Raw genomic sequence first — 24165 nt, 5'->3', positions numbered from 1 at the left:
TTCCGCCAAGTCCCGCCCTTACACTGCCTCTGATTGGCTTTCCCTAAGCTTAACCAACGGAAGCAACGAGTACTAGCCAATCAGAGGGAGTGCTGCCGGGGGAAAAAAATAACGCACGCAGGCGTAACTTTTATTATTAAATGATGTATTTTTTAATATTATTACGATGAAGACATGTAGACAGCCGATTAGCTAAAGCCTCCAATCAGACATGTTTGTCTTTCTTCAACCGCGAAAACACAATCTGCCGGACTTCCTTGTTTACTTCGTGACAAACTGAACTTCCACTAATGGGGCTCTGCCGACTTCATAACGAAGAAACTGACGATGGATAAAATGCAGTCGGTCTATTCGCTTATCACAGCTGCGTTCCTCGTAAGCTTTCCTGTGGTTTTAGCGGCCCAGCAGCCTCACATCGTGTTCGTCCTGGCAGATGACTTTGGTTGGTATGATGTCGGCTACCACAGCTCAGAGATCAGCACACCGAACCTGGACAAACTGTCAGCCAGAGGAGTCCGCCTGGAGAACTACTATGTTCAGCCTCTGTGTACCCCCTCCAGGAACCAGCTCATGACCGGAAGGTATCAGGTGAGATCCGCATCTTGCTGCCTGATCCTGGCTGTGTTTCAGGGCAGTGGTGGAAAGTACATTTACTTTCTTGAGGTAGCCTGCTTGTACTTTACTGGAGTATTTCCATTTCCCGCTACTTCTACTCCACAACAATTCAAATGCACATATTGTTCCTTTTAATCCACTACATTTATTTGATGACTTCAGTTACTTTGCAGATTCAGATGAATAAATAAATGAGGATGTGTTATTATCGATAAAGATAAGACTTTATTGATCCCTTGGAGAAATTCACAAGCTACCTGGCAGTATATAAAGTAAATAAATAAATAAAAATAAGCCTTACCTATTCCAGCTGTAACATTAAAATGTAATTAAATTTTTTTTTATGTTGCCTTTTATTTAACCAGGAGTAAAAGACTCATTGAGTGATTAAAAATCTCTTTTTCAAGAGTGTCCTGGCCAAGACAGGCAGCAGCACATAAAACAAAGAACAAATTACAGAATTACAAGATATAAAAAACAATCTTCAACATTCAAAACATCTACAGCCAGATGTACATATTATAAACATATATACATATTAAATAATGTGCATATTAATGCATCAATAATTACAATTTAATAAAATAATATACATTATTCTGAAATGGCCTTCTGCATACTGAGTGCTTTTACTTTTGGGACTTTAAGTATATTTTAATGCCAATACCTTTGGACTTTTACTTAAGTAAGATTTTGAATGCAGAGTATTTCTACACTGTGGTGTTGCTACTTTTACTCAAGTCAAAGATCTGAGTACTTCTTCCAACGCTGTTCACAGCAAAGGTGAGTGATGGTTTGGGATTGGTGGATACAGGTAAACACTGAGGTCAGGTTCTGTCTGTACCTGTCTTCCACAGTATTATATTTGATTTTATTCTAAATAGAATTATATTCCTATATTTTAACTAATGCACTATTTTATGTCTTAGATTCTCTTTTACTTGTGTGATTTTGTTTTTATTCATATTGTTGGAAAGAGCCTGAGATTTAAGAAGTTCATTGCCAACGACTGCTTCACTGTAAGTGTTGCGCATACGACAGTAAAGAACTTGAACTTGAAGTTACTTCCTGCCACACCAAAACAGATATAAGGTTTTCCTAAAGAATACCAAGGCACAAATTAAAAAGCCTTTAATAAATGGGCTAAGCGCCTACGCGTTTCAACTCTCAGTCGTCTTCAGGGCGCGTAAAATCAAATGGCGCTTAGCCCATTTATTTAAGGATTCTTAATTTTTGCAAAGCAGTGTGCCTTGGTATTTTTTTAGGTTGTGACTTATTGATCACTAAGCAAAGTACAAGTCTAACCTTTCTTTTCTTTTTTTGGTCTCTAATTTGAACACTGGTGGAAAGTAGAACCAGAGGACGAAGTGGACTCATTTCAGGACGTTTATTTTGAACCGTTTGTTTGCGTCACTGTCACCAGAGAGGCTGTTGGTTCCCCCTTTTTGCTATTCTTACATCTTTCTGCTTTGTGCCATTTTCAACACAACGCGTATTTATTTCCTAACAGTATGTGTTTGTTTTTTTAACCTTGCCCTTAGATCCACACAGGCATGCAGCACCAGATCATCTGGCCCTGTCAGCCGTACTGTGTGCCTCTGGATGAGAAACTGCTGCCCCAGCTGATGAAGGAGGCGGGCTATGGCACGCACATGGTGGGCAAGTGGCACCTGGGCATGTACAAGAAGGACTGCCTGCCCACACGCCGGGGCTTTGACACGTACTTTGGTATATTTCATTTAGAATAAACCCTTTTGATGCAGGATCCAGGATGCAGTTTTATTCCTAGCATTACAAATTTATATCTGGATTAATTCCTAACCTCCTGCCCCCACTGTGTGCTCCAGGCTACCTGACAGGCAGCGAGGATTACTACACTCATGTCCGCTGTAGTCCCATCGCTGCTCTGAACCTGACTCGCTGTGCGTTGGACCTGCGGGAAGGAGAAGAGGTCGCCACCGGATATAAAGGAGTCTATTCCACTGAGCTGCTCAGCCAGAGGGCCATCAGCATCATTGAAAAACACAACTCGAACAAGGTGACACACACTCACACACATGCGCACAGTTTCACAATGTAGAGCAGTAAACCATTTGAATCATCTAAAGAACTTTAGTAAGTAATGAAAAAGCTCTGAACACGACCTGCTCAGCAGCAAACAGCAGACAGACACAGTTAGAGAGCAGCTGCTGAGCATAGTGGAGCATTTAGCAGCTAAAGAGCCAGATATTTCCCTCAGGAGCTGGTGGAGACCAAAAACAGAGCTAACAGAGAGAAAATGGACTTACATTCATCAGGTGACACAAACACGACTCCAAATTAATGTAAAAGGTTGCTCCGTAACTGCTGGATGTGTAAATAAGCCACTGTTTGCTAACAAGTTCACCATATCAACTTAAAAGGTGATAATGTGTTGTGTTCACAACTTGTTTCTGCTGCCCCCATGTGGTCAAAAAAATCAGTTAGTCAAGTCAATTTTATTTATATAACCCCCTTTAATGCAGATTTAAAGACGAAATAGCACATTCCTCTTCCAAATGTTGAATTCATTAATAAACCTAACTAGTAGCTTATGGTGGCTAATGTTAGCAAACGTTAGGTAGATATTGCCCTATAATGCACATTTTTCTGACAAGCTGAAGTGATAATTAAGACATAAAGAATAAATCTATATATATAGATCTATATTAAACCAGTGGACCCAGTCTTCTTCAATCTTGTCTTGTGACCTCTTACAAAAAAAGTAGTATCTAGTTGGGGCTCCATGTCATGTTTCACATGTCTATGAGCTGTTTTAAAGGCTGTTTTTATTCCATCAAACACATATTTCCCCTCTAAACTTCTCAGATGATTTCATTTAAATAACTGTTTGAGGTCCAAAGAGGTAAAAATGATCCAATATTTCACAAAAAAGAAAAGAGTCCAAAGTATTAATACACATTTGTGAAGCAGGACTTTTTCTTCTTTCCTCAGATTTATCTGGTGACCCTTTGGAGGGGCCCGTCCTCTAGGATGGTACCGTTTAAACCACCAAAATGTACATAAAGTAGTTCAAATCTACAATCTAATATTATAATATATCAGTCACAGGAGAATTTGTTCTGCAAAATAAATACTTTTACTTTTGATTATTTAAGTACATTTTACTGATAATACTTATGTACTTTTTTACTTAAGTGGGATTTTGAAGAGTACTCTTACTTGAAATTGACTACTTTTTGATTGTTGCGTTTGTACTGTGAACTGCAGTTTACAAAGTCACAGACGTGAGTCTTCACATGTTGTTCTCTTTATCTTTCAGCCGCTCTTCCTCTATGTGGCATTGCAAGCAGTCCATTCACCCCTGCAGGTGCCAGAGCGCTACGTGGCCCCCTACAGTTTCATCAAAGACCCCCAGCGCAGGCTGTACGCTGGCATGGTGTCGGCCATGGACGAGGCAGTGGGTAACATCACTCTGGCTTTGCAGCAGGGAGGACTTTGGAACAACACGATCCTAGTCTTCTCAACAGGTATGTGTTTGTACTGAGTCCCGGCTGAAGTAAAGCAAGTAATGAGGTAAGTAGTAATGTGAACTTTCTCAGACATTATAATCTTCCTCAAACAAACAACAAAATATCTGAATTTTAGAGTAGAAAATAAGTGTGAATGCGGAAATATTGGTTTTGTTTAACAAATGTAATGACATGATGTGTAGTGTGAGATGTCTTGTGTACAAAGCAAAGAGGACATTCTGACCACAGGGTGGCACTAGAGGAAAGGTCATGATTAATAATTGATTAATGTCGATCCTCTAACTACTATTTTTCACATCAGAGTTCACTGAAATCAAACTGTTGCTGTCTGCATACCAAACTATAAACTATAATAATTAAAATGATTAGACATCATCCTCAGGGAACACACGGGTGTCAGTTATCACACAAATAATTTCTAAATAGATGGGTGATGTGCCGCTACTCCGGAATAACTCTTCAAAGTTTCATTTCATTTTTTGTTTTGTACAATTTTCTTTTCAAACTCCACACACAATCTTGAACAGTGACCACCACATGAAACTCACAAGATAAAAAAACAAAAACAAAACAGCAGCAAAAAACCCGTTCACCAAACACCCAAAACAGACAAGCTCAACCTCATTGTCTTGATATTTTGTTTGCTTACTTCATATACATAAAACCTAAATGAACATAAATCGTTGTGCACTTAATTAGGAATGAACATGTTAGGTTTAACTGAGCTCACAGAGCTGTAGTTACAGGTCAGTAGGTTAACACATGTTCGATATTAACGTTGTACCACTTTAATGATGCAGTAATCAACAATTTACCAACTTCTGTAGAATCTTGTGGCAAGCTTTAAGATGTAAGCAAACGCTGCACGTTGGTGAAGCACTGGATCATCTTACTTCACTGGAGTTAAAGTCTACTGTTACACACACAGATAGGATGATCAGGTGAACGCCTCTGGGAATGCTAATGTATTTTCCACAGCTTTTCTTTCTTTCTCTCCGTCTGACTCTTTTATTGTGTGCCAGAATGGAAACCAAATCAGTGAGTGCTAAGTAAAGCGCAATTACATTTTACGTCCTCAGACTCAAAACCACATTTTCTTTGCGCATCAAAGCCAGTTTTCCAGGGTTGAGAGAAGTTCAGGTGACAGCCTGGTGATGGGTTTATTGAATTAAAGCATCAGAGGGTTAGATAACACATTTTATTACACAACAAGGTCAAGAGGGAGGCACATGAAACAGATACCCTTGCTTAGTGTTTGCAGCATCTCTCAGTTAGGATTTTTCTGTCATTCTCCACCAATCCAGGGCGGATTACACTGAAAATAGTAATAGTGTAATACTCTGGATGTCCACTAGAGGGTAGTGCTTTGTTGTATTTGTTCTAAAAGGTTTTTTTGTCAGGATTATTGGCAGGATATAGAAATCACACTGAAGGAAAACTTAAGTTGGCTCATCTCTTCATACACGCCACTAGAGTCCATCATATAGGCCTTTTGATGAGGGCGTGCAGCATCTTCTAAACATGTGCCTGCTTTTGGGTTTCCACATGTGGAATTTCTAATGAATTGCATCTGAAGTAGGTAACTGCTTTGAGGGTTATTTTTAGGGGGTTTTAAAAGGGTAATTAGAAGACAGGAACAATGCTGTGAAAGTAAAGTGCGAGGTTTTTTTATGCCCGTGGTGGGCTGCGGTAGGTGGCCTGTTTCATTGTTCTTCCACACATTTGGTTTTGGCTCTGACTCGAAGGATTCAGCCAGCCATATGCCGGGCAGACACTGACTCTGCTGATCTGAAGCGGAGGGGGGGAAAACTCCAAATACTTCCTGCGTCTGTGTCAATGTGATGCACTGGTGTTATGTAATATCTGACTTTGGCTCCCTGTGATGCGACCAGGATATAGTTTATAAACGCATAAACATTACTTACTGAAAATAGTCTGAGTAAGGTCTATCAATGGCTTTATTAGTCACATCTCTGGCTTTAAAGTTTTCTCATGTTCAAGCTGTTATCATTGACCCACATGTGTAACAGGAAATAAATGACCCTTAGCCTTGAAATTCCTTTATGATGAAATTTTCGGCAAACTGACTGCCTCACCGGGATTTTTACTGTAAGCAAATGAGCGAGAGAGCGTTAGGGGAGCTGGGAAAAGAGAGAATTGGCCTGAAGAGAGCCAGAGCAGCTTGAAAAGGCATTAAGGAGCAGACGGTTTTTTTCCAGAACAGTTCGGGAATCGGCACAGACTACTTCCTGGACTTGCATGACACTCTGCTGAAAGGGGAGCCCTGCCTGGATGTGATTGGTCAGGTGTGTTTATACTGGACAGACTTATTGGGATGATGACAGTCGGTCTTAACTGCCTGTGTGTGCACTTGTGTAATGGTTGGATATTATGCAGGAGTATTTGGCTAACAGGGGAGACAAATGGATGAGCATTGTTATATTGTGTTAATGTCTTAGATGACTTGTTTTTAGCCATGCTCGTGTTATGGCTCTGTGGGTGGCAATGTTGGGCGGTCCACCACTTTGGTCCAGAAATTTTGTGCAGACACTCACAGTGCCCAGAGGATGAATCTTAATGACTTTGGTGATCCTTTGACTTTTACTCTAGCGCCACCATGAGGTTTACATTTGTAGTTTTAAGTGAAATGTCTCAACAACTATTGGATGGATTGCCATGAAATACACACATTCATGTTCCCCTCAGGATGAATTGTAATAACTTTGGTTATCCTCTGACTTTCCAGTTGGAGACATCATCAGGTAGAAATGATAACTTGTCCAACACTTTGGTTTACCTAATACCTGCAAAACTAATGGCATTCCCATCATCCTTAGCTGTACTGTGTGCTTAGTGCTAGTTAGCAAATGTTAACATGCTAACATACTAAACTAAGATGGTGAACATGGTAAATGTTATACCTGCTAAACATCAGCATGTTAGCATAGTCATTGTGTTAGCTTTGCCTAAGTACAACCTCACACAGCTGCTAGCATGGCTGTAGCCCCATTTATGACCTCAGCATTCAGTACGTTACCCCGTGATTCGGTCGCCTTGCGTTACCATCAAAAATCTTAGTGGAAACTATATATTTTACCTGTTATCCAGCAGCGGGTTGCGTATTCAAATACATTTTCTTGATCTCACAGATGTCTACTTTCTTCCTGCAAAGATAAAATGTTTGCCCAGGGGCAAAACCAAAGTTTAAAAACAATATAAATCTGGAAATGTTACATTAAAGTGTTTGGTTGTTATGTGGGGCTAGTATGGCTGTAGATTCTTAGTCTTGTTCAACATTCAGTACACTGACACCTCCCCAGATCTCATCCTTATGTCTTTATATTTACTGATTTGAAACCCTTTATCTATCTATGTTTTTTTTCTGCTTGTGTCATTACATTTTGCCCCTCTGGTCGTTGGACAGATAACGGCGGTCAGACGCTGTATGGTGGCAGCAACTGGCCACTGCGAGGGAGGAAGTGGTCACTGTGGGAAGGAGGGATCCGGGGAGTCGGATTTGTCGCCAGCCCGCTACTGAAGCAACCCGGGACCATCAGCCACGAACTAATCCACATCTCCGATTGGCTGCCAACACTTGTTGGCCTGGCAGGAGGGAGCACGGGCGGTGCAAAGCCACTGGACGGATTCAACGTGTGGAACACAATCAGGTGAGCTGGGCTGTTGCGCTGTTTTCACAGATCTGAGACTTAAATTCCTAGCTGAGAATGTTTCTCGGGTGGCAGGTCAGCCTGTGTTTACAGCGTAAGCGATACCAGCTCTTGAGTTTGACAGCCTGCCCTCTCTTTGTGCCTCTTTCCGATCCTTCCTCCATGCGCTATCGCTCCAACTCCCTCTGCCTGTCTCCCTGACCCAGCGTCTTTTTCTTGTAGAAGCCCCTGCTCCTTCAATAAGCCCTTTGTTACTGTGGCCATGGGAGCTCAAAGAGAAGGAAATTCCATCAGTCATTCTCACACAAATCTGTAGTCCTTCCCCATCCCTTTCTTTTTTCCCTTATCCTCTCTCCATCCCCACCTCTGCCTCTCAAGAACTATGAAAGCCTGCTATTGGATAAGCTAATTAGTTTAGCTGCAAATCCTTTTATGTGGCAACATACCTGAGATGTTGTAATTCTTTTATACGTAACATATTTAATTATGTGGTTGAAAATGTATGTTTTGAAGAACATTTCAAAGAAACTGTTAGTGAAAGTCATATGCAACTGTTGGCACACCACAGATGCACTTTCCATGATAGTTTGTGTGCAGGTCATCACACAGGCCGTCACTGAGTCCTGTTTGACTGACACATTATATTTGTAAACTAAATGTGGACACAGTGAAGAAGGTGAAATTGAGGGCTACAACAGAGCCCGAGCAGAAAATCAAGGCTTAGCCTGGACCGCAAACTACTACTCACAGCCTCCACTTGACTCGATTGGCTGACGCACGTCAGCTGACCGCTGGCGTCGCCATGTGAGCAACACAACAACGCAGGGCACAAACTGCTGTTTGTTTTCGCTGCCTTACAGTTTCATTTTCTTTTTAATTGGCTCGCCTGTTACAGAAAACAGCAGCCCAACAGCTCGACCGGTGAAATTAAAACCAAATGAAGGCCCAGAACAGTAGGCAGGCAGGAGAGAGTGAGTTATTTTAGTTGTGTTATCAGACACTGTGGTCGGTGAGAGCAGTGTGTTTTCTCTGTGGTGGAGTGCGGTCAGAGCATATGACTGCCTGGTGAACAACAGCCAGCTGGTTTAGATTTACAGATCCCAATGGATTTTACAGTGCATGAGTCAGACATCGTGGTTTGTGTGTTGGTTGTGTATCCATATGTTTAAGAGTTGCACTGCTTTTTATCTTACAGCAAAGGGTTTGCCTCACCCAGACTGGAGCTGCTGCACAACATTGACCCTCTGTATAACGACATTGCTCCATGTAAGTTCACACGTTTCACTGTACATATGTGAGGCTTTTCCCAGTTCGTCTATACTGTCATCAGGACACAGAAGACCTAATACCTCCAGGGTTTCATTTGTGGATTTGGACAAAGTTGAAGCCGGGTTCCCACACTGTGTAAGTGTGTGTGTACTGTATATGTACGTATGCTGCCATGCAGACCTGGTAAAGACAGGATGTTGACGTGAATTTTGAAATACAATCTTGTGAAACACAAACATTGGCTGATACAAGCTGCAGAGATCCCATCACTTCACTGCAAAAAAATATTTATAGCAGCAGATCCTGCCAACGGGCTGAGATCATTTCACTTCTTTATGTAAATCTAGAAACTTAGTTTGCATCCAGTTTATTTTATACCACTGCAGCTACATATCTCGTCCATGGAAAATCATCCCAGTCATCCGCCACTCAGTGTCGCGTGCTTAAAGAAAACTCAGATTTTAAGGTTAATATGAGATTATGGAACATTTTTGAGTGTATATACTATATAATACATAAACTCCCCTCCGCACAGCTGGCCAGTCACAGCGTGAAGTGGGTGTGAATGTTGGATTGTCGGTTTCGGAAAGTCACAGAAATGGTCGGACACAGCCCCTCCCCTCCCAATCCGAAATTGGAAAGGAGGATGGGGGATGGGGGTTGTGAAGCTATTCGACCATCCGACAAGCAGTTCTGATGCAATATACTTAAGTAAAGCCTCATAGAGCAGCTAGTATGGCTATGGACTCTTCATCATCTGGTGCCCTCTCACCAGGTCGGGAACCACTGGTTAAAACTCATCCATCGATCCTTTATCTATAAATCTTGTGCAGGGTCGCGTGGAGGTGGAGCTCACACGGGACGGGTCGCCAGTCTGTCACAGGCAGATGACAAATATAGAACAATTCAGGCAATTTAGAGTCACCAGTTAATCCAACATGCATGCCTTTGGACTGTGGTAGGAAACCCGTACAGACACATGGAGAACATGTGAACTCTTGGCCACTTTAAACCATTTTAACCATTATTCATGTGCCAGTGACAACAGTTTGTTGAAGCACGTTGAGGTGATGGAAACCTCATGTTACCTCTCCTCCGCTCCTGTGTGCGTGATGCCTATCATGTTTGTGTTCCTTCGTTTCTAATGTTGTAATTCTACTGTTTTCTCTCTCTTCCCAACATGGCCACAAGTATCAAGGGCTCATTGTTTCAGCCGGTATTCACAAATACCAGACATCGTGAATCCAATTAACTCAAGTAAAAGCAGACTGGGGCCTAAGAATAGCATTGTTACATAACATTTGACTAAACTCACATTAGCGTATCAGAAAACCACGTTATGTTTATTATGAGTGTTTGAAATTTGTTTGAGTGGATCAAGAGTTTATGAGGAATCTGGCTGGAGGTGAGTCTGTTTGTGGCTGATCTCACATGGTGCCTGGATTATTATCAGTGGACGTCCTTAATTTTGGTTTTGGCTTGACAGGTCCATTTATGAAATGTATACACACATATATATTTGTGATGATCATAAGCCGCTTTTTGTAAGTATTGGCTGTTTCTAATTAAAATAAACATTCTTCTACTTGTGTAATGTGTATAAAAAAAGTGAAAGATTGTTAAAGACAATATTTTTATTAATTAGCTTTATTTTTCCTCACATTTTAGCTATGATTTTGTGATTACTGTACCTCATAAAATGGTATTGTTCTGTTTTCATCTGAGATAAAACACAAAGTTGAAACTGTAATCAGTCAACTGTGTTGAAATATGAGATAGTTGACGTTTGAGGGCAGGGTGTGTGTGCTTACATTTTAAACTCTGTGATTGTAGGGAGGTTTCCAGGAAATAGGTCTTGTGACTGCCTTTTTTTTCTGCTGTCAGACACAGTGGAGAGGTCTCATTCTTGTCTAAACCACTTAATATTAGGTGGTCTTGGTCCTGGTCTGAGGCCGCTATTTCTGTCTTCGTGGAGGATTCTGTATCTTATTTACACACTCAAAAATAGTAGAGGTATAGGAGGAGTACATTTTTGTACTGAAATGTTTCACAGATGTACCATAATGGGTCATCATGAGAATAGATGCGCACCATTTGATCTACCATAAAGGTGTAACATTCGTCTCCTAAAAGTACAGTAGTTTTCTTCTCTTCTAGCATGTAGAAGGTAAGACTAATTATTACTGTACCATACGTGGCACTGTGTTATAATTGAAAGGAGGTTTTCTAAAGCTATAAACTATTATTGGGGGTTCGCTGGTGTCTATCACCTGAAACACCTACCTTTTAAAAAGTTTGTTCAGATCACACTTCCTCCTGAGTCAGTGTGTAACGGTGGTGGCCAGCCCTGCTTTAATAACATGTAATGCACAATATAGTCTGCAACTAAATTGCAGGGTTAGGGTGAGTCGCTTGCAGGTGAGTCCTTTTGTCCTTTTGAGCCACAGTGGGAGTCAAGCAGCCAGTATGCTTCTTCAGAACTGCTTGTCGGATGGTTGAATAGCTTCGGAAACCCCCCTGGACACACACACACACACACACACACACACCTTTTCCGACGTGGGATTAGGGAGGGCTATTGCAGACAATCCAACATTCACACCCACTTCACACCATGACTGGTCAGCTGTGCGGAGGTGAGAAAGGTTTGAACTTCTCTCTCGGCTCTTTTTTTCATTCTTGACACAACTAATTCTGTCACTTTTCATGTGAACAACCAAGTGCAACACTATGAATGTCTTCCAGGAGAGAGTGTCTGAAAATGTGCGCTGTCATGGTTTTTCATTCCTCCTCGAGTGTGACCATTCGGTACAACTATAAACTCTTTTGATTTCCGATGTGGCCGAACAACACGTCGAACAAACTAATACTGATCGAGCATAACCCGACCCCTAGCGGGAAGAAAGACTACGGAGGATGGGGAATTGGTCATTCGTCATTGACAGAAAGGGGGGAAAATGGAGCATAATGTTACATGTTACAATTTTGGTTACTTGGGAAACACAATTTAACTTTTAAAGGTACAAACTGCACAGTTACAAAAATATTTGTAAGAAACTGTTGTGTGTTGTACCTGTGTAGGGTCCTGACACAGCGACAAGCTTGTCTTACAACAGAAGGGTCAATTCTGCTCAACCTTTTTTAAAGTTTAAAGCAGCGTTAATCGATTTAATTTATTTATTTAGTTTTTTGGCCTCTTGGGTGCAGCGGAACAAGCTGTAAACAAAACACTGACATATTATCTCCTTATAAAGTTGATATGGCATACCATGTATAGCCAACAGTTTCCTAAATACACATCCAGCGGATACAGAGTAACGTTAGTAATCATTTGGACTCCTTCTGGCCACCCGGTGAATATAAATCCAATATTTACCCTCCTTTTAGCTCTGTTTTGGTCTCCAACTCCTGAGAAAAATATCAGGCTCTTTAGCTTCTAAATGCTCCACTATGTTCTTTAGCTAGTCGCTAACTTTTTCTGTCTGCCGTTTGGTGCTGCACAGGTAGCGTATGGTCAGGTTGTTTTAGAGCTTTTTTAAAAACTGAAAACAGCTGCCTCCTGCAGGTGGAAACAAGGTGAGACCAAAACATTAAAATTGTGGGCCGTAAAAACAAAACATTGAGCTGAATGACGCTAAAACACTCCGCAGAGCTGAGAAGAACTGCAGAGTTGGGTGATAATTCTCTGTGGGTTTGTTGCTGCAAGAAACCCCTTTGACATTACATACATTACACACAACACAATGACATTAGGAAAATTTCACCTACTCTTTCATCTAAAAAAGTAAACAAAGTGACCACTGGGAAAACACCCAAATAGCCTCTGTTTAAATGAAATGTTTAGTCTAATCACTGATTTAGAGACATGACAGTTAAAATTATCCTTAAAGTTTACTGTTGGTCATTACCATCTAAATCATTTGGATGATAAGAGAACCAAGTTAAAAACAACACTGCTGCTTTACAAGCTTTTATGTTTGAATCTTGATTGTCCGCCACCACAGTGACAACCAGCTCCTCCTGATGCATTCCAGGCTGAGATTCCTCTTTCTTTTCTACTTTCTTCTTATTAACCCAGCCTCTCTTTGAGACCCTGCTCTTTCTCTTCGTCTCTCTTCATGCTTCTTTCGGTTTTCTCTATTTAGCTCGTGAAAAGGACTTGTCCCTTTTTACATACTTTGTCCTTTCAAGCTGCTTTTTCAAAATCCCTCTTCTTTGCTTTCACTGTATGAGAAGAGGGATCCCGACTAAATGGGTCACAGAGGGGTCCCTGAACTTCTCGCTTGTCGAGAGAGAGAGAGAGAGACCCTGGACCTGGCCCAAGCCTTAAATCACCCCCAAATTTCCCCTCCATACTACTCTGCTCTATCAGGGTTTCTCCTCACTGTTCCTCCCCCTCCCCTTCCTCCCTTTTCTTGAGCCCATTTGTGGATTCTCCTGCTGTGGATCCAGATGAGCAAGGCCTGCTTTCTTGTCCTGTGTTCATGCAAAGAATGAACGTAAGAAATGGGCAATGTGTGTGTTGGGGTTTGGGCCCCTTTTTTCTTAAAGAAGCAAGTGTGGAAGAAGAGCTAGAGCACCCCAAAATAAATCTAACCCTGATGTTCGCAAATCATTTATCATCCCACCTGCTTACATAACAGTATTAACACCTGAATCTGGCATGAAGTCAATGGCGCAGTTTACCGTTCGGATATGAGCTCTGCAAGTCTCTTGTTTACAAAACTCTGTGATAAGTTTGGTTCAGGGATCGCTCCGCAGTGAGCTTCCCAGCTTAATGCATGTGAGAACAATTAAGATGCCCACATGTCATTTGCCCAATGATCAGTGAAGAATTCAATGTCAAAGCTTTTATCATGTGGTTGCAAAAGCGCTGAGATCGGAAATGTTTTAATTCTCCAGTCATGTCGCTGTGGTTGAATCAACTCTATAAAAACGAGCTCCGATGGGAGCATGGGATTTGTGTGGGTGGGGATTTGTCTATATGCAAAGAATATGAGGAAATACTTGTTTTTGACAGCGTTAGGACAACGAAATTACTTGCAAATCTGTCTAATCAGGACCATATTGTCGGGGTCAACCAAGACATGAACCTGAGAATACTCTCAAGGCCAGATCTTTTTTTTTTTTTTTTTTTTAAGTGTGCTCACTTCTGGGAGACATTTTCCGTAAGAACTGAAATAGCTCATGGCAGGAGGCTGCAGAAATTTCTGGACACCCTCAGAACAAGGATAAATTATTTACTTTTGCCTTATGAAACTGGTAAAATGATGCCAGTTCATAACCGTGACCCTTGTTCCTCATTTGCTTACCGTTTTCAAATCTGCCCAACTTCAGTAATGGCAATTTATTCATTGTGCTTGGCAGAAATGGAAGAGCGGTGCTGAGTTGACCACATTACCACTATATTTGTCAAATTCCTCCAGCCTGAAAAGTTCCATGTGTTTGAGGAAATTCATACATACAATTTCTGTTCTTAAAGGGTTGTTTTTAAGCAATTTTTGAACCACTCAATTCCTGCTGTGTCACTGTTGATTTTACAGCACAATAAGAGGTCTCTCTTATTGGTATATTTATTTTCACACCTTCACTTCATACCGACTGATTTTCAGGTATGCACCGAATTTGGTGCCTGTCTACCTACTGGTATGGTTTACATAGACATCCACAGAGGGCGTTTTGTATCCAGTGGTAGTCTAATATCATCTAAATCAGCAGTTTCTAGTTTAAAAAAAAAATGGATGACCTCCATGATCAGCTCTGTCCTCTGCTCTCTGCAGGTCCTGGCATGGAGCGTCAGTTAACTTTGGCTCAGGTGGTCAGCGGAGGCTCCTGGGCCAAGTTTGGCTTCAATGTGTCCATTCACGCGGCCATTCGATCCTCAAACTGGAAGCTGCTGACTGGCTACCCAGGTCAGTATCTTCTGACACCCGTAATGACATGTTTAGTCTAAGTGGGAAGCTGAAAATCAAGCACACTTGCGCAAGACACACATTCACTTCTTATCTCTGCTAATCAGTGGTGGAAGAAGTATTCAGATCATTATACTAAAGTAAAAGTATCAATACATTAATGTAAAAAGGTGCTTTCAAAATCCTACTTAAGTAAAAGGTACAGAAGTATTATTAGCAAAATGTATTTAAAGTACATAAAGTACATGTTCTGCAGTAAAATGTCCCCTGTGACTGATATATTATTATATCTGACATTGTTTGATGTATCAGTATTAATAATCTATGTTAGAGCAGCATTTTACTGTTGTAGCTGCTCAAGGTGGCGCTAGTTTTAACTACTTTATAAACAGCTAGTTTTAACTACTTTATATACAGTTAGCTAGTTTTAACTACTTTATAAACAGTTAGCTAGTTTTAACTACTTTATATACAGTTAGCTAGTTTTAACTACTTTATAAACAGCTAGTTTTAACTACTTTATATACAGTTAGCTAGTTTTAACTACTTTATAAACAGTTAGCTAGTTTTAACTACTTTATAAACAGCTAGTTTTAACTACTTTATAAACAGTTAGCTAGTTTTAACTACTTTATAAACAGCTAGTTTTAACTACTTTATATACAGTTAGCTAGTTTTAACTACTTTATAAACAGTTAGCTAGTTTTAACTACTTTATAAACAGTTAGCTAGTTTTAACTACTTTATAAACAGCTAGTTTTAACTACTTTATAAACAGTTAGCTAGTTTTAACTACTTTATAAACAGCTAGTTTTAACTACTTTATATACAGTTAGCTAGTTTTAACAAAGTTATATACAGTTAACTAGTTTTAACTGCTTTATATACTGTTAACTAGTTTTAACAAAGTTATATACAGTTAACTAGTTTTAACAAAGTTATATACAGTTAACTAGTTTTAACTACTTTATAAACAGTTAACTAGTTTTAACTACTTTATATACAGTTAGCTAGTTTTAACTACTTTATGTACAGTTAGCTTGTTTTAACAAAGTTATATACAGTTAACTAGTTTTAACTGCTTTATATACTGTTAACTAGTTTTAACTGCTTTATATACTGTTAACTAGTTTTAACTGCTTTATATAGAGTTAGCTAGTTTTTACTACTTTATATACTGTTAGCTAGTTTTAACTACTTTATATACAGTTAACTAGTTTTAACAAAGTTATATACAGTTAACTAGTTTTAACTACTTTATAAACAGTTAACTAGTTTTAACTGCTTTATATACTGTTAACTAGTTTTAACTGCTTTATATAGAGTTAGCTAGTTTTTACTACTTTATATACTGTTAGCTAGTTTTAACTACTTTATATACAGTTAGCTAGTGTTAACTACTTTATATACAGTTAGCTTGTTTAGTCCAGTGGTTTCCAACCTAGGGGTCGGACCCCTCCAAAGGATCATAAGATAAATCTGAGGGGTCGTTAGAAGATTAATGGGAGAGGAAAGAAGAAAAAACTAAAACACAAATCTGTATTATTTTTTTGGACTTTTCTCTAAACTTTGCTTTTTTGTGAGTTTTGTTCCTAGAACAGTTATTTAAATCAAACCATGTAAGAAGTTTAGAGAAAAATCTCTCTTTGGTAGAACTGCTAACAACGTATGGACATCTGAAACATGACAAGGAGCCCCAACTAGACACTGATTTCTTTGTAAGAGGTCACAAGCCAAAAATGTTGGGAGCCACTGATTTAATCTTTAACAAGGCCTTTTATTTTAGATTATTGTTTTTTTTTTATGTCAAATGTTAATCTGAAAAGGAACTACAGCTGTCAGATAAATGTAGTGCAGTAAAGTACAATATTTCCCTCAGAAATGTAGTAGAGTAGAAGTATAAAGTAGCATGAAATAGAAATAAGTACTAGTACCTCAAAATTGTACTTAAGTACAGTACTTGAGTAAATGTACTTAGTTACTTTCCACCACTGCTGCTAATGCCCTTCATCTTATTTCCTCCAGGCTGTTACATTTGGTTTCCGCGGCCCGGCCACAACAGCTCTGAGTCGAGCCCCTCCAAGGTGGATCCACTGAAGTCCGTAATGCTGTTTGACATAGAAAAAGATCCAGAGGAGAGGAATGAAGTATCCACTCAGTTCCCCACAGTAGTGGAGTATCTCCTCAGTAGGCTCCACCAACACCAGAAAAGTGCTTTGCCGATAAACTTCCCCGCTGATGACCCCAGATGTGACCCAGGCCCCGCTGGAGCCTGGGGACCCTGGGCTTAGATGGCAATGACAATGATGAAACTTTGTTTACGGTGTTTACTGTGAATTACAGCAGGACTCTCTTCTGTGAAGAAGAGAAGAAGTTTTAGATATTTTTTAACTCTGATTAGAATTGAATATATATCAACTCAAAGACAGCTCAATCCATCACACAATAATTTCAAACAGTCTAAATTCGATCATGCTGATTTTTCATATTTTAACACGAGACCACATAGATTTTTTACTTTTTCAGCAAACAATAAAGAAACTCAATCATTAATTCAGGTTCCGCTTCAGGTATTTGCACTTCATTTATATACTGTTGTATGTGCCAAACACAAAGCCAGGGAAAAAACAGGCTGCTTTAAACCTGAAAGAAACTTTTTTGAAGATTTTCTGAGCTTTTTAAGGATTGTACAGGAGAGAGCAACATGTTAGATGTGTCCAAGAGAGAGAGAGTAGATGCAAAAAGCTGCACTAATAAATACTTTTATATTGATAGTGGTTAAAATGACTACATATAATGTGAAAGGAGTTACTTGTTTTGGTTTTACGGCAACCTTACTGTTTTGATTCATTCTCGCTCTTATCAGCGTTGTTTCCATCAGCAGCAGGAACCTGTTTTCAACGAAAAAGCTCTTATAAACCCACTGAACGCTACCTGCCCAGCACCAAACAGCAGATAGACACAGTTGGTGAACATAGTGGAACAATTAGCAGCTAAAGAGCCAGATATTTCCGTCAGGGGCTGGTGGAGACCTGTAGCCCCATTTGTGACCTCAGCACTCTGTACGTTACTCATTGATTTGGTCACATATCGCAAACCTTAGAGGGAAAATCAAAGCGTTATTTCTTTTACCTGTTATCCAGCAGCGAGTTCAAAGATATTTTCTTAATTTCATAGATGTTTGCTTTCTACCTGATGTTTAAAATGTTTAAATTCCTATTGACTGTGCCACTCAGCTCTGCTCTTCTTCTTCTCTGGAACGAATACAACTCAGGTCTACTGCTCAGTCTGTGGAAATATTAGATTTGGACATCCATTAGATCACAAAAATACCTTTGAATAATGTAACCAGCTGCTGGATAACAGGTGAAAAAATAACATTTAGATTTTTCCCCTAAGATTTCTTTAGGGAACTATATGTGACCGAATCACAGAGTAATGTACAAAGTGCTGAGGTCACAGATGAAGTTGGTGGAGACCAAAACAGAGCTAAAAGAAAAGCAAATATTTGACTTGCATTCGTCAGGTTGCCAGAAACACGACTCCAAATGAATGATAATGTTTCTCCGTATCTGCTGGATGTGTAAATAGGTTTGCTAACCATATCTTTATAAGGCGATAATATGTCAGTGTTGTGTTTACAGTTTGTTGCATTGTCCCTAAATGGCCAAAGAATTAATTATTGCAGGTTTAATATATGTTTTTAAAATGACGTGCTTTAAATGATGCGTGCGCTATAATTTTGTATTAATTGTGCACACCACTATTTGTAAGTGCCTACTGGTCAAAGCTTAAGATGTATTAACCAATGTATGCATTTTGTTCTGGAGAACAAAATAAATAAATAATAAAGAGGCTAAAGTGCTGTAAAACAGACTGAACATTTGTGATTCTGAATGCAGTTTGTCTGATATTCAGCTAATTACAAGTAGCTTTTTTAAGTTTAAGTTACTTGTTGCCTTAAAGTTAACGAGTAGGTGCTAAATGGGTTAGCAGTGTATTTCTGTTTAGAGGTTGAAAATGTGAGGAATTTCTTGTGCACTTCAGGTATCCGCTATGTTATGGCTTCAGCAATAACTCTCACATGCCACTCATTCATGAATGTGCAGTTCTCACGGAGGTGATTTAGATTCAGAGTTATGGTGATATATCTTCTGGGTTGCTGTGGGAAATTATTTTGTCCCGAGTATTTGACCAGTTAAAGTCACCACATGATAGAAAACAAACATACTAAAGAGTAAAAATCTGATACTTCCAAAGGGATCATTTGCATATTTGGAATCTAAGCGGGAGAAACTAATTTCCTTAATACATACACCCTCTTTGACCTTTGGCCCCTTGGTGATTGACCTCCCGCTGGCAGCAGCATGCAGACTACCACAGGAAATGCTCCTTGCAGAGAGTGGGCGGCCCTGTCCTATTGTGGGCTGTGACCCTTAACCTGCCATGTGAATTGATTGCCGGCTGAGCATGGCAAACAACAATGCTGCTTACTGTGGAAAACTGTAGAGCCATTTGACATTAGCAGGTTAGTTATGTCACTGACTCTTGTTTCCTTTATAAATGTGCGTTTTTGGAACAGTTGTTAGACCCATCACCTTAAAAGCCAAAGCTGTGTTGTTGATTTTCATGTTGTTGTTTGGTCTCAGCTGTTTGGCAGCTCTTTGTACTTGTATATGAAAGAATTAGCTTTAACTGAGCTAGATATGAGTCTACAAAGCTAGATATGAGTCTATGAGTATAGGAATAGCTGGACATTTTGGAAAATTAGCTTTCTTGCCGAGATATAGATGAGTAGATTGATAGCACTGTCATGTCTGTACGCTAAAATATGAAGCTACAGCCAGGAGACAATTAGCTTAGCTTAGCATAAAGAATGCAAACGGGGGGGAAACAACTAGCCTGGCTCTGTCTAAAGCTAACAAAAAATGCCTCCAAGCACCTCTAATGCTCACTAATTAACATGTATCTTGTTTGTTTAATCTGTACAAAAAAGTGTTTTACGGACGTTATGTGCATTAAAAAACAGTCAATGCATCCGGCCAAGAAATAGTCTGACAAATTATCCCCGTTAAACCATAATTTGTCATTTTTACACAGATTTGTACAGATTTAAACAAAAATTATATAACATGGTAATTAGTGAGCTTTAGAGGTGCTGGTAGGTGGATTTTTGTTACCTTTAGACAGAGCCAGGCTAGCTGTTTCCCCCTATTTCCAGTCTGTATGCTAAGCTAAGCTAACTTAACTTCATATTTAACAAACAGACAGGGATGTCTTCTTATCTAACTTGTCTCAAGAAGCTAATAATTGTTTTTCCAAAAATGTCGAATTATTCCTTTAAAGATGTTTGGAGACTATGTTAAAACTCCCAAATTTAACAATTTACTTATAATGGCAAAGCATTAATGAGTGGACAAACCAAATCAATCTCAACCCAAGTCCACTTCCTAGCTTTTACTAGAGCTTTCAACTGTATCACATGGTCTTCATCAACACATTTGAGTTTGCTCAGTTGTTTTGGAGATGGATGTTTTGACATGAGAGCTCAGTAGCTGTTAATGACTTCATCTATAACACTTTTAGGACTTCTCATCCTAAAAGTGTTGACAGCCACCGAACAAACTCCATCCAAAAAGCGAGTAAGTGAAACTTGAGTTGGGCTTTTTTGTCAAACTACTGTTTCCGAGGCCCAGAATGACCTTTGATGCTTAATTAATGAGTGGCTTTTGAGATTTTGTATTTCACTGAATTATTTATTTAGTAACATTCAGCCCATATGGCCTGCCCAAGGCAACTCTGTGTTGCCACTCACATGCTTAAATTTTAAAAACTACTCTTTTTTTGTGTTAATTATTTGTATATTTTCTTGCTTTTTAACAATTGCTGGTTTCTAATTTTGAGAAAGAGACTATATGAACTCAAATGTATATGCGCTTCAAAAACAGAATGACCATTTTCTACCAAAGTGGCTATTAAATGGAATTTAAACTGGGATTTTGGTAATGGACGACTACCAGAATACCACATGATTATTTTATGTTTCTGAGAAATCAGAAGCACTTCTTATATTGCTGAGGCTAGAAATTTGTCACTCGCTTGTTCTGTTAGTTTGCTCTACAATCAAAACTCTGCATTTCAGGATGATGGGATAGTTCATTTAATTAGATGTTGCCCGTGCTTGCTATTCATCTAAAACCGAAGCCTGTGAGTTTCTCAGACCGCTTTTGCACTTCTCATACCCCATTTGTGGTGAATTACCCCTCCTGACAAGTTATTCCCCCCTTGTCATTATGAGCAGTCAACCTTGGTGGTGTCACAACTCGTCTCCTCATACTTTTCAGTGGTTTTGGTGTGTCTTTCACACTTAATCCTGCACTTTAACTCGGCCCTGTGAAGTTTGCCTCACAGAGTGACAAACACACTCCGGCTCTGATTAGCCTCTACTGAATCAACACTGTGATTCGCCGGCTCTGACGTCGCCCCGACCCTTTTACGTTTTGTTTTTTCAGCTGTGACAAAGCTATGTGTGCCATCAGAGTTCCTTCCAATGTGATGCCCCTGAAAGATATGACAGCGTAAAAATGTGATCGCCGGCGTGAGGCACATATGTTTTGATGGTGAGCACATGTGGGACACAAAGCAAAGACGGCTGCCACCCTTGATGCCCCTCTGGTATGTCCACAAGGAGACACTGAAGGTCTCACAGTGAAGTGGGACTGGGATTCCAAACAAGATTGTGTCTGTCTGTGCTGCCTGCCTGTGAAAACAGATTAAAATCATACTGACTAGAGCAGCCAGGAATGTGTTGAACCTTGAGCCTCGAAGGGGGTGAATCCGACAGCTCATCACACCCAACAAAAAACAAATAAAATCCCCTCACAGTGTCGGCAGACCACCACAGAGCAGGAACGTTCAAGGAGGCATCATTAGACTGGACCCTTAATTTGTTGTGTTATTAACCAAATAATGATGCTTGTCGTCTTTTGTTTCTGTTTCACTCTCTCATACAGAAGAAGGTGCAACTTATCGCACTTGTTCCTAAAGCATATCATCACTTTTAAGAGTAACTACAGACAGAAAAGCTTTAGAAAATAAGAACTCAATTCCTCCTTGGTTTATAGTTATGATAAAAGGTCTTTGGCAGAGCATGGTCTCAGTATACTTCCCTTATCTTATTCTCAAATAGGAACTGAAAAACAGTAACCCTTTAGATTAAATCAGACAAATTACAGTGTAAATTTGTTGTAGATATGGAATACCATTTAAATACTTAACTGGTAGGTAGAAGGGAAGAAGTACAGGGAATTATACTGTAAATACTTTTTAAAATGTTCCAATACATATTGAATAATTACAGGGTACAGACAGGGAGCCAATAGGCTTAGCCTTTATGTCCTTTCACAATAGCTATTTCATGAAAATGAGCCAATGAGACATGTGACACTTGCTCTCTGTAAAAAACCCAAGATGAAGCCTGAACAGCCACGCTGGAGGCTTTGTGAGGCTGTACTTGGGCACAGTGGTGCTTTGAGCTAAATGCTAACGCATCTAAGCAAAGCGTGTTAGCATGCAGACATTTGCTAATTAGCACTAAACAAACAGTGGCTGAGGATGATGGGAATGTCATTAGCTTTGTAGGTATTTGGTCATAAACCAAAGTATTGGACAAATTAAAAGTTTGACGTGATGATGGCGCTAGAGGAAAAGTCACAAATCACAAAGTGATTGCAATTCATCCTGAGGGGGGACATGAATGTCTGTACCAAACTTTCACCCAGTAGTTGAGACATTTCACTCAAAACTACAAATGTCAACCTCATGGTGGCGCCAGAGGAAAAGTCAGGGGATCACCAAAGTCAGTAGGGTTCATCCTCTGGGGACCATGGATATCTGTACAAAGTTTAATCTCAGTAGTAGTTGATAGTAATAGTTGAGATATTTCAGTCTGGACCAGTTTGTGGACGAACTGATCGATGATCGCGTGGCTGAAAACAATTTTATCCTAAACTTTAATGTAAAATATGATATATTGACTTTTGTTATTCCCTCGCCTGAGAGGAGGAATAGCTCGCCACACTTTTCTTTATACTGTATGTTTTCTGTTGTGTGTTGCGTAATGTACTCAGCTCCTTAACTGATAATGATCTAATGATATAACAGGACATAATAGATGGTCTAGGTTCTTCTATAACATCAGTTTTCGCCGTCAAATGGATTTTATGTTGGACCCCAAAGTTACATTACTGTTCTCCAGTATTTTATCATCATTTTAAAAACATAACTGTTTAATAGCTGCAGCCATAAAGGTACATCCTTCTGCCCAGGCTTAGTTATGATGTAAACCTATAATGTAGGCCTACACCATATTAGTAATAATAAGTGCTCTGTGTTTTTCCTGTTTTCTTACGCAGTAACAATATTACTGTATTGTGTGTTATTAAATAAGTAAGTAAAAATATTTACGGTGTAATTTATATTTATTTAACCCCTTAAAGGCAGAATAAGTAGAATTTGTTGGTTGCTGTTTATAAACACAAGACTCACAGCCTGCACGATGTTATTGGCTACACACCACTGGCCAAAGGTTGACGCCCAGAAACGTCTCAAACACAGCAAGCTAATAAGAAACTAAGAAACTGCAGCGTCTCTGCAGATACAGACACCGCCACACACGTCTAGTGGATCATAAGTGATGATTGAAAGGGATTATTTTTGTATAAGTCTATACATTGTTTTTTTTTTTTTTAGGAAAATCCTACTTATTCTGCCTTTAATTCCCTAACATGTCATCTTCTTCCCTTCTACTTACACTGCATATTTGTCCCCGTATAAGTACCCAGTAAGTATTTTATTGTACCTACCTGCCTTGTAGCTCAAACTGCATTTATTGGAAGAATCATGTATTATAGGAGTATTTCTATTGCAGATTATTGTGCTTTCATTCTGACTGTCACACTGAAGGTCAGTCAGAGTAACAACGATCCCAGGAACTGCATGGATAACATCAGGGCTGTTATTATTGACAATAACTGCAGAGTTGTTTAACCAGAAACTCCCAGACCAAGTCATGAGACTTCCCTTGTGTTTTTCACTCCATTCAAGTCTCATTTGACTGACCGAGAAGCACAAATAAGAAGGCACCGAGGTCCTGGCACCAGTTGTTCCCTTCCTAGTCACAACAGTCTC

At 39.6% G+C, this 24165-nt stretch overlaps 1 protein-coding gene across 2 annotated transcripts; it reads left to right on the top strand.

Annotated features, from left to right (window-relative positions):
* Positions 1-18852, top strand: arsb (arylsulfatase B). 2 transcript variants are annotated; one of them, XM_044173679.1, is made up of 8 exons: positions 11-588; positions 2157-2343; positions 2463-2653; positions 3917-4124; positions 7552-7795; positions 8991-9061; positions 14845-14976; positions 17002-18852. In XM_044173679.1, exons 1-8 carry the CDS (start codon positions 328-330, stop codon positions 17265-17267), a joined length of 1560 nt encoding a protein of 519 aa, XP_044029614.1. In that variant the 5' UTR covers positions 11-327; the 3' UTR covers positions 17268-18852. The 2 variants fall into 2 exon arrangements, with proteins under 2 accessions (XP_044029615.1, XP_044029614.1); XM_044173680.1 differs by lacking the exon at positions 14845-14976 and having other exon boundaries at positions 1-588.
* The last annotated feature ends 5313 nt before the right edge of the window (positions 18853-24165 follow it).

Source organism: Siniperca chuatsi, linkage group LG18, assembly GCF_020085105.1.
Source record: "Siniperca chuatsi isolate FFG_IHB_CAS linkage group LG18, ASM2008510v1, whole genome shotgun sequence".
NCBI classification, from domain to species: domain Eukaryota; kingdom Metazoa; phylum Chordata; class Actinopteri; order Centrarchiformes; family Sinipercidae; genus Siniperca; species Siniperca chuatsi.
Note: the sequence above shows the minus strand (reverse complement) of the source record. Positions and strands in the feature narration are given on the sequence as shown.